We start from the raw sequence: 12058 nt of genomic DNA on the forward strand, positions 1-12058 counted from the left end.
GTACGTATTTGTGAAAATTCAGTGAATGAATTGGTTGTTTTGTGATTTGTGAGATTTAAACTAATCAAACTAATGAAAATTAAGTGTCGTAAATTGTGACAGCACAAATGCAGTTTGTTTGCGTTTTTATGCGGGAGACGCCGTGGAAAAAAAGTATGTGTGTGTGTGTATAATTTATTGTGTTTGGTTCTTTTCATTGCTTTCGCCTACTCCTCCTCTTCACAAACAAGTAATTCCCCTTCTTTTTACTTATTTATTCATCCACTCTTACGACACGGCGAACTCGCAAGGCGCAATCGTGTATTCTATCATTCTTGGTTGCGACCGGGAAACTTCGCGAACACCCTAACAACAGCAGCAAGCGGATGAGAAGCCCAAACAGAATAATGAATTCGCCTTAAACGACAATTTTTATGAACCACTGAAATCGGGAAAAGGGGCACCTTCGTCCTACCATTTGTATAAAAAAATGGGAAATGTGTTTTTTTGACTGCCCTTACTTTTCTGTGCTGGCAACCTTTTAGAGGAAACGGAGAAAACAGCTGTTTGCTTGTTGTTATTTATGCGTGTGTAGATAGGCACGAAGCGTTGCTTTACAAATTGTTCTAGAACGCTTTGTGTTTGGTCAGTTATTTTTCTTTCTGATTTTTAAAGCAAAAATACGTTTAAAATGTTTGGATCCATAATTTCTGGTCGTTTGGTAAGTGAGCTATTGCATCTGTCTAAATTGATAATGATCTTCAATGCGTTTATACATATGTATGTATGTATGTATGTATATGTGAATTACCTGTAGCCGCAAACTGACTTCACACCCGTGGATGAAAATAAGGTTGTTATAAATGTGCCGGATATAGATCATGTGAACTATATTGTGGTATTTCTGACTGGTTTGACAGCACTTCCAGAGGGAACCGCAGCTGCGGTATACTTCAGCTGGCCTGATGCAAATTCAGCTCCAACATGGCAGTACTTAGGTCACATCTCCAACGCTAAGCCATCAGCGATCTTCAAAATATCACAGCTGAAGAAAAGTCATGAGCTAGAGGCGGCGGAGCATGGCATGATTTTCGGAGCACAAGAAATTTCACATACTGCGCAAATTGGTATATCCGTGGAGCCGGAGCTTGCGGTTGCTCAGCTGACGCCGGCAGTGGTGAGTGAAACGTACATTATTAGAGGTAAATAATCATAACTCTAGTTAACCCATTTCAATTTTCTCGCAATATAACATGACCATACAATTTTTCAATAAGATATAAAGGGTGTCATTGAATAAAGTGGTTTCTTGTTGAACTTCAGGGTTATTGAGTTACGATTATCTACCTCCTACAATTTTTTAAACAAAATGCTTATTTATTTATTAAATTTACAGCAAAACGCTGATGAAAATCTACAATTTAGCCAAAAAATGCTGGAAAATTTTTTCAACTACGCGTCCAGTTTTACAGTAACTCCCCAACAAATTCCGCCTCTGAGTAGTGAAGCATTCGTACCTCTGTCCACATTGCAAAATTGGTACACAAACTTTCAGCGACGTATGGCTCAAAACCCAAACTTCTGGAAGTATTGATTCGATTACAATTTACGTCCGCTCAAAAATTTTCTCAAAGCACGCACTTCGGCTATATTTTCAAAATAGCACAGGTATCGAAAATACCGATAAAAAATCAAGCATTTATCTAACAAGGCGGTGCTTGAATTTGTAAAATAGAAAAAATAATATTGAAAAAAAAAACCCGCATCAAAGTTTTACTATTTAAATTTTAAATTTGTAAATTTAGATTTTTATAAGTTTGAAGAGTTTTACAAATAAAATGTTAATTTAATAGTTGTCGGCTTTAGCACTGGATGAATTTTCAGTATATATTATTTGGATATTCATTTGAGTATATCATCAAATACAATAGATGAAATTGAAATTTGAAAAGGTCGAGCCAAGGAGCACCAGGAGATTTGGTGGCTCCTAAAACACTCAGGCTAAAAAACCCATTTTATTTAAAGCTCTGGAAAGGGGGTAGGTAGTCAAGGAGGGAAGCAGAAAAGTATCAGAGAAAGGAAAGAATAGAGACAGAGATAGAGTTAGTCCTGTGAGAATTTTCCAGATTCTTTGGCAAATCTGTAAATATCCTCCAGTTTTAGAGAACGAATATTACTCATTCTCATGACATCGGAACCCAATACTCGTAGCCGTGCTCTAGCAAAGGCAGGACACTCACAGAGAAAGTGCTCAGTACTATCCACCTCCTCCAAGCATGACAAGCATACCGGGTCCTCGATGATTCCAATGGTGGTCACATGCTGACCCCATGGGTTGTGTCCTGTAATGATGCCGACCATCAACCGAATGTCTTTCCTTCAAAGTTTTAGTAGAAAGTTTGACAGTTTTCTGTTCGGACTTGTCACAAAACACTTTACAGTTCTGCAGCGTTCTAGACCGGACCATCGCTTATGTAGATTGGCTACATAATCGCTGATCCAATTCTTGATTCCTGCGGAACTGATTCCGATTATTGCCTCTGGCCCCTGTGGGGGCACCGTTGATCCACGGTTGGCCAATTCGTCGGCAATTTCGTTTCCTTGAACACCGGAGGGTCCTGGAACCCATATAAGTACAAGCCTGTTTTGTCTTGCGACAGAATTAAGCTTCTTATTACATTCTTGAACAATCTTTGAGGTTTGCTTCACGTTCTCCAGGGCATCCTGACTGTCACTGTAGATTCCAATCTGTTTCCCGTTCCATCTCCTCTCGATTATCCCACGGCTACTTTCAGGATGGCAAAAACTTCTGTTTGAAAAAAAAATCTGGCATCAAATTTCCTTCCAAATGAAACTGTGGATATCAGGTCATCTTTAGGTGCCAAAAACAGTGGATACTGCTCCAATTGCAACTTAAAGATTTCTCTGTGTCCCGAAGTTCCAGACACCATATGTATGGGGAATGTTTATGCTGCTACAACAACAACAACAACAACAATCGAACATACCGAAAGTGGCATTATCAAAAGCCCCCTCAATGTCCACGGACACGCCTGTTGTGTATTCGTGGCTTCAATCTTGCTAACAAGATCGTGTAAGGCTGATTCACATGATTTTCCACTCTGGTAAGCGCGTTGATTTCTACTAAGTGGACTTTTCGGCAACACCCCCACTCGAATATGTTTCTCCACCACTCGTTGCAGACTTTTCAACATGAACGATGTCAAATTGATTGGTCTAAAACTTTTTGCTAGGGAAAAGTTATCTTTTCCTGGTTTCGGAATAAATACTACTAGGGGGTAAAATACGGTGCACTAGACAGGGCTAGTGTACTGGGGCGGCAGCCCTTGGTCGGGAATAAAAACCCGAGTCATTCCGGTAACGTAGAACCGGCTGCCATGGGAATGAATACTACTCTTACGCGTCGCCATTGGGATGGTATATAACCAAATACAAGACAAGCTGTGAAGATCCTTTTCAGGGCCTCAATCAGCCTCTTTCCTCCTTTTATAAGCATTGCTGGATATATTCCGTCAGGTCCAGGGGACTTAAACTTCTCAAAGGAAGACAAGGAAAACCTTATCGATTCCTTTGTCACTATCCGACTAGCAATATACCAGCTGTATCTAGAGGTTCCACCGTTGCTACCGTTATTGTTCATGTCACTCTCTACTTCAGAGAGAGTTTTACTACCCGGAAAATGGGTTTCGAGTAGAGCATTAAACATTTCCGATTTGGAAATGGTGTATGAACCATCAGGTTTTCGAATGGAATCCAGCCTTACTGAGCGGTCTAAATGAAGGACCTTACAAAGTCTCGCTGTTTCCCTCATTTCTTCGCCGTTACTGCAGAAATTTCTATAGGATTCAAGTTTGGCTTTCCGTACTTTTTTCTTATATTCTCTCTGTGTAAGTCGATGATTAGCCTAGTCCTCTTTTGTTTGGATCTTTAAGGCCTTATTAAGGAGTTTTCTGGACCGTACACGAAGCTTCGATAGTTCAGGGTTCCACCAAGGAACCGCTTTCCCCTGTATGCTTTGGCTGAGTGGGCACAGTTCTTCAAAGCAATTGATTAAAGTACCTTATAATTTCTTAGTAGCATCTTCAATCATTTCTGCTGATTTGAGTTTTTTCAGGTTTGGTAATCGCTCTGTTACAAGCTCACCATACCTGTCCCAGTCCACATTTCGAGGATTCCTACCGGAAGGTATTGATATTGTATCAATTCTCAGTCGGAATTCGATAAGACGACGATTAGAAAGAGAGTCCTCTTCCAAAACTCGCCATCTTTTGATTTGATTTCCAACTGACCTATTGGTCAGAGCGCTTCCACCTCGAAGGAGGTGGCTGTAAAGAGTCGTAGGGTAGGTAGGCCGAAACTATGATAGCTTCGACACTGTTCCCACTTTTCAAGTACTTTATTTTTGCAGCAACGATATCTCCGGAGCATAGCTCTTTTAACATCGTGTGTTCGATCAACCTCAGCATGATAATACATGCTCGCGGGGTCACATTCCCTTCACAATGAAGTATTTGTTCCCACGACATAGCACCTAGACCACAGATACGCTTGTGACATACCCATGGTTCTTGTATTAGTATTATGTGTGGGTTTGTTTGCAGTTTTGCATGCCTACGGCACAGGAGAGCCGTAGACGCTTTGCTATGCTGCAGATTTCAACATGAACGATGTCAAATTGATTGGTCTAAAACTTTTTGCTAGGGAAAAGTTATCTTTTCCTGGTTTCGGAATAAATACTACTAGGGGGTAAAATACGGTGCACTAGACAGGGCTAGTGTACTGGGGCGGCAGCCCTTGGTCGGGAATAAAAACCCGAGTCATTCCGGTAACGTAGAACCGGCTGCCATGGGAATGAATACTACTCTTACGCGTCGCCATTGGGATGGTATATAACCAAATACAAGACAAGCTGTGAAGATCCTTTTCAGGGCCTCAATCAGCCTCTTTCCTCCTTTTATAAGCATTGCTGGGTATATTCCGTCAGGTCCAGGGGACTTAAACTTCTCAAAGGAAGACAAGGAAAACCTTATCGATTCCTTTGTCACTATCCGACTAGCAATATACCAGCTGTATCTAGAGGTTCCACCGTTGCTACCGTTATTGTTCATGTCACTCTCTACTTCAGAGAGAGTTTTACTACCCGGAAAATGGGTTTCGAGTAGAGCATTAAACATTTCCGATTTGGAAATGGTGTATGAACCATCAGGTTTTCGAATGGAATCCAGCCTTACTGAGCGGTCTAAATGAAGGACCTTACAAAGTCTCGCTGTTTCCCTCATTTCTTCGCCGTTACTGCAGAAATTTCTATAGGATTCAAGTTTGGCTTTCCGTACTTTTTTCTTATATTCTCTCTGTGTAAGTCGATGATTAGCCTAGTCCTCTTTTGTTTGGATCTTTAAGGCCTTATTAAGGAGTTTTCTGGACCGTACACGAAGCTTCGATAGTTCAGGGTTCCACCAAGGAACCGCTTTCCCCTGTATGCTTTGGCTGAGTGGGCACAGTTCTTCAAAGCAATTGATTAAAGTACCTTATAATTTCTTAGTAGCATCTTCAATCATTTCTGCTGATTTGAGTTTTTTCAGGTTTGGTAATCGCTCTGTTACAAGCTCACCATACCTGTCCCAGTCCACATTTCGAGGATTCCTACCGGAAGGTATTGATATTGTATCAATTCTCAGTCGGAATTCGATAAGACGACGATTAGAAAGAGAGTCCTCTTCCAAAACTCGCCATCTTTTGATTTGATTTCCAACTGACCTATTGGTCAGAGCGCTTCCACCTCGAAGGAGGTGGCTGTAAAGAGTCGTAGGGTAGGTAGGCCGAAACTATGATAGCTTCGACACTGTTCCCACTTTTCAAGTACTTTATTTTTGCAGCAACAATATCTCCGGAGCATAGCTCTTTTAACATCGTGTGTTCGATCAACCTCAGCATGATAATACATGCTCGCGGGGTCACATTCCCTTCACAATGAAGTATTTGTTCCCACGACATAGCACCTAGACCACAGATACGCTTGTGACATACCCATGGTTCTTGTATTAGTATTATGTGTGGGTTTGTTTGCAGTTTTGCATGCCTACGGCACAGGAGAGCCGTAGACGCTTTGCTATGCTGCAGATTTATCTGTGTAAATATTACTTCAGTCATGAGACTGAGTATATTTACGCTTTGGCCTCCACCTTATCCTGGACACGGAAGTGGATTCGCCCCAGATGTAGGTGAGGACGACACCCGTACTTCGACTTAAGAACCTTGAGGGACCCAAGATCAATACCCAGTACCAGGTGGAAACCCGCCTCCGAAGTGGTATCGGATTTCTGCCTGGTGCACGAGTCGTGTCAAGATCTTTGCTCTGAACACGGATGAGTGTGAGGAGTTCTGCTGAACTGCAGGAAGGACCCGGAATCCAGACACTCGCTCGTACCAGCCTTTCTTTGCTACTCTCAACAAGAATGAACTTGCTGTTTTCACAGGCTGGAATTTTTGCTATCTCTTTTTAAAGCCATTCTCGGGAAAAGGCATTGGAACAGTGCACCTTTACGATGCCGTCCACCACGCTTTTCCCCTCGAAAGTCGGCGCGTCTTTCGACTCACCGATAGCTTTCCAAAGATAGCTATCAAGATAGTCTTGTTGCCCTTTGGACAGTAGACCGTCTTATTTGTCGGTGTGTATCTCCACCGCCATTGCCTTTGCTGACATTCTCGCGAATGATTCGCCAGATGTTGACGGAAGAGTGTCATTCGACATTTAAGGTTCCTTAGCCTTTGCCTTGTCAGGCAAAGGTTTGTCTGCCTTTGATTGGGTCGAGGATCCAGGCATTTCCGAATTCCGTCTCTCGACTTTCCTCTTCTTTGCCTTTCTCCTCTTCCCGGTCGTTGGCACAAACCCCGTTTCGTTTCCGGAAGAGTGCAACGCTACAGAGGAATCCTTTGTTCTGCCACGCTTTCCCGTTTCCATTACAGGTGTCGAAGTTGACGGAGCTTGAGTACTTACCTTAGCTAATGCTTCGGCTTGCTTCGCCTTCTGTCTTCTTCGTTTGATCTGCCTTGCGGATAGACCAACACCTGCGTTCGACTCTCCAATAACTTCAGTATTTTTACCGGTACTTACATGATTCGCACCAGGTTTAACCGTTGTCAAAGACTTACTCGGTACCAGAGATCCATCTGAGTCTACTGAGAGACTTTTCGCTATCTCCACATCCTCCACAACTTGTTCAGTTGCTTCTGATCGTTTCGACGATGGTGTATCGCTCACACTCACTCGGCTCTCCATTGGCATAGCCAATGTGCCATGTTTCACCACTAGTAGTGCGCTTCCAATATCTGATTCATGGCCTTGTTCGGACGTAAAATTCCTTTTAAAATAATATTGCCAATTAAGAGGTTCCGGATTGTTGCCTGTTGCTGATATAAGCTAATGGCTGCCGCAATTTTGCAGAATCTATTTTGCTACAAACTGGACGAAATGTGGGTAGTATTTATTAAATAAATTTATTTTTACTTTAACTTTGCGCATGATTAGCTAGTGATGACCATCAGGTTGTCAACATTTACTGACAGACGACGTTTCCTCTGTTTTAGAAATTTTGTGACGGAACTTGACAGGCTAATATATAATATTATATATGTATGAATATAATTGGCGCTTATTTTGATGGAACTCCTCCTCCTATTTGTGGCGTGCCTCTTGATGTTAATCCAAAAAAAAAGCTAATACTGCCACTCAAAGATACTCACCTCTACACGTTCGATTTACTTTTCATAAAAATATTAGTATGTTAAAGGATTTTAAAAGAATGAATACTGATTTTTGTTAAATTTTGCTGCAAATAAATATTTCCGAGTTATGCTGTTAGACACTGTTGAAATCGAAATTATGAATTACCAGTACCTATTATTTATTAGCATTAATATTAATACAAAACTGAAATAGAGTATATAGGACACTCCAGCTGCCAAGGGGTTGATTTTGTTGGGGAAACTCGGACTACTGTCGATAAAAGATCCATTACAATGAGGAAAGAATTCCCTATTCAAATAATTATTTTCTAAGCCGAATTACAGGGTAAATCGGTTAACAGCATTAATTGTAAAAAAGAATATTTAGAGGGAAGTACTCAACTTAAGTCGCACAAAAACTCTTAAGAGTTACCTTATAAATACCTTTGGTATTTTTTAAATGCTTCTCTACCCAGCACCAAGAAGAAACCAACTGACGTAGTACGTAATTGTATTGTATTTTACTTCAACACTGTTAACTGGGAAAACGTAGACGAAGAGTTGGTATAAAGTGACATGAGCTTTATTGAAGGGTAGGTAAGAGCGCTTAAGAGAGACTGGATGCTGGGAGACTGATATCTCAGCCATGCTAAAGCGTGTAGCACAAGTCAGGGCGCGCTGCGTGAAACAGTTACAGCGTTCCCTTACACGTATGTAGACGCTTTGCTTGTAGAACGAACGCAGCACAAAATAATAGTAACGCAAAATCGTTGGAAGTTAAAAGAAAATTCACACTCGAAGACGTGGATGCATACTTGAACGAGATTTTATTTAAGAAAGTGAGAGTCGGTCAGTAAGGCTTTTATCAAACATACGGAGCAGTGATTTTCTATGTATTTCGACTAACTATATGCACTGCATGCTTTCATCTATTATGGTACATACTTATAGTAGAGAAATTTCGTAGAAAAAGTGTTTAAGGAAAATTTAAGTTTATGTACTTAGGAATTTCATTGAACGAATCTTTCTTTAAACCCACTTAAAATGGTGAATATTCGTGTTCAAAATTTAATTGAGTTACAGAATGTAATAATAAAAATAATACGTTTTCGATAGTTTTGTATTCATCAATGTAAATAAAGAAAAAAAAGGCGGTTGAAATTCATTTAACTGATGCCGTTAACATGCGCCAGCTCTTTGCCAAAGTTACAAAGTATTTTTTAATCGTGCTGTGGTAAACAAAATAAATACAAATTTGTAAATTGGGATAAAAGGAACGCGAACATAAAGGGAATGATACGAGCACCTCCTCATCTCAATGATTCACTAATAACTAACTTTGGTAAATATGTACTATGCAATTCAATATATTTACATACATATGTTTTGTAATGGAAGTAACACATGATTATGAACAATCCTGCACACTCGTGCGCTCTAGTACCAGTATTACCAATCGCTGTTAAGGAGGATATAATCCGTGCGTACATATCCACGTGCGCTATTTGCTACAAATTGCCGCTAGACTTTTTATACTGTTTTGGTTTCAAAGGCTTTTGTCTTACAAACAGTTCAGGAGACAAATACTCATATACTTATATATTTATGTTTGTACGCACAGGTGGTACTGATTCCAGTTTTTCTTAGAGGAACCAAACTCATTTTACAATATTATAAAGAAAAACTTTTAGGCAAGATATTTGTATTATTAATTTTAAGTGGCAAACTATTTCATATAAAATTTAGCTTTAGACAGAAAAAATAAAATATTTGCATTTTTTAGAAATTAATATTATATAATTGTTAAATTTGTACATAATAAAGGGTGATTTTTTAAGAGCTGTAGGACAGTTTTTCAAAAAAGCACACGTAAAATTCAGAAAAATGCATGAAATTTTTATTTAAATCGATAGTACAGTCCATATAATTTAATGTTTGAAGATTATTTCATGCAAATGTTGACCACGACTGCGCTTCAAATGGTCCAATGGTCCATCCGCTTAGTCCAATTTTGGCATACTCTTTCCAATGTTTCAGCCGGTATCTCACATATAAATGCTTTAATGTTGTCTTCCAATGCGTTAATTGAAGCAGGCTTGTCTGAATAGACATGAGCTTTAACAAAGCTCCACAAAAAATAATCCAAAGGCGTTTTATCGCACGATCTGAGTGGCCGATTGACAGGTCCCGAACGTGAAATAAAATGTTCACCGAACTCGCCTCTCAACAAGTCCATTGTCACGCTTACTGTGTGGCATGTGGCACCGTCTTGCTGAAATCACATGTCATGCAAGTCAAGCTCTTGCATTTTGGGCAAAAAAAAGTTGGATATCATTTCACGGTAGCGCTCACCATTCACAGTTACGTTACGATTCGCAGCATCTTTGAAGAAGTACGGTCCAATGATACCTCCAGCCCATAAACCGCACCAAACTGTGACCTTTTCTAGATACATTGGTAGCTCTTGCAATTCTTCTGGCTGATCTTCACTCCAAAATCGACAATTCTGCTTATTTACGTACCCATTGATCCAAAAATTAACTTCGTCGCTGAACACAATTTTTCGATAAAAAAGTGGATCTTCGGCCAACTTTCCAAGAGCCCATTCACCAAAAATTCTGCATTGCGGTAGGTCGTTCTGCTTCAATTCTTGCACCAGCTGTATTCTGAAAGGTTTCACACCTAAATCATTTCGCAAAATTTTCCACGTTGTTGAGTAACAGAGGCCCAATTGATGCGAACGGCGACGAATCGATAATTGATGGTCATCATTACCACTGGCCGATACAACTGCGATATTTTCTTCAAAATAGGCATCAGTTTCAGCAATAACCTCTCCATGCGAGCGATATTTCTACCGGCGATGGTGTTTTTAGGTCTGCGAACAGCCAGTAGTCGCTGGGAGCCAAATCTGGCGAATACGGTGGATGTGGGAGCAATTCGAAGTTCAATTCATGTAGTTTTGCTCATGCAATATAAAGACAACGTTTGAAGTCAGTAAACAATCGTTTTATTGTTGTTTCTAATATAGCGGAGTCCCCAAAACACTTTTCAAGTCATTGCTTTGCTTGAACGGTATTTTTCTCCACCAAGAACCATCCCTGTTAGGATGTTCTCGGCCAAACATTTCACGCATCACTGCAACCCTTACAGGCCATTGGAAAGTAGGGGATCATTTAGCTAGACTCAACCGACCCTTCAACCCCATCTGCAGAAGCTGTCAAGCGGAAGGGGTGAAGGAAAGTCTTTTCCACTACCTACATATGAGAATGTCCAGGGCTAGCTAGGGCACGACTTCGCTTCTTCGGAAAGCCTTTTTTACAGCAAATTTATGAGATCTCAGACAATACTAAATGGATCTGACGGATAACAAAAAAAAAAAACATTATCACACGAGGACAGTGGTAGTAAAACGGTGCTGGTCACTAATTAGGATTATTTCAGTGGAAATACTCAACCACTTCTACAACAACAAAAACCAATGTAAGCTGTGGTGAATGCAATGACACTAGTACCATCTATGTGTTAGGCCTGGGACTAGCTTTTGTGGCAAATAAAAGGAGTCAGAAAACCAACACAGGAAGTACTTATCAATTGTGTTATGTGAGGTATAGAATAGAATATCGGCTTTGTTGGCCGTTTTCAAGACAGTGCATTTCAGTAATTAGTTTGGCAGATTTATGAAAGCCATCATCATCATGGTTGGCGTGACGGTCCGGGTTGAACCTTGGCCACCCTTAATAACTTCGATCAATAATCTCAATCTCAATAAAATCAAAGATCTTGGCGCCGTTATTAATTGCATCAATCCAGGTTTTCCTCGGGTGATCCCTTTTATAAGTCACATACAGCTTATTATTGATTCTTGATTGATCTTTGCAATTTCGTTAGGGTCCATCCTCAGAACATGTAGTCGGCATCGTTTAGGCATTCATCATTATAACGTAGGCGATAGCTAACGTGATTTATCTGCACCGGCCCGAGAATGGGGCATAGAATTTTTCGCGCAAACAGGTTAAGCTTTTCTTCACCCTTTCCAGGAAGGAAGATCAATTCCTTTCACGAATCCTGCTTGATAGGTGCCAATTATATCAGTTATATGCTAAGCCTTTCATTTATCAGTGAGGCAAAGATTCTGTAGGTAGCGCATAAAGTAGTAATACCACGGTAGTTTGTGCAGGACAGGTACCTTTCTAATATAGTGGGATAATGACCCCTAGGTGACAGTCTGCAGGCACTTCTTAATGGACCAGATGGTTTTATTATGGCTTGATGAGCATTGTGTACCCCCTTTCCTCCTTCTTTGAGTAATTCTTCGCTTATGCCATCGATT

The 12058-nt window shown here is 40.4% G+C and overlaps 1 protein-coding gene across 7 annotated transcripts in view; it reads left to right on the forward strand.

The window, feature by feature from the left end:
• LOC129240550 (2-oxoglutarate dehydrogenase complex component E1) overlaps positions 1-12058 on the forward strand; it is a 106431-nt gene that overhangs the window by 42897 nt on the left and 51476 nt on the right. For 6 of the 7 annotated variants that reach the window (XM_054876430.1, XM_054876428.1, XM_054876434.1 and 3 more), the window contains 2 exons: positions 900-1156; positions 1376-1844. The exons of the other annotated variant lie outside the window; for it this stretch is intronic. In XM_054876430.1, coding sequence (XP_054732405.1) covers positions 900-1156; positions 1376-1573 — 455 coding nt within the window. In that variant the 3' untranslated portion in view covers positions 1574-1844. Of the gene's footprint in view, positions 1-899; positions 1157-1375; positions 1845-12058 lie in introns of those variants that run through there. 7 annotated transcript variants of the gene reach the window in all.

Source organism: Anastrepha obliqua, chromosome 3, assembly GCF_027943255.1.
Source record: "Anastrepha obliqua isolate idAnaObli1 chromosome 3, idAnaObli1_1.0, whole genome shotgun sequence".
Classification (NCBI taxonomy): Eukaryota; Metazoa; Arthropoda; class Insecta; order Diptera; family Tephritidae; genus Anastrepha; species Anastrepha obliqua.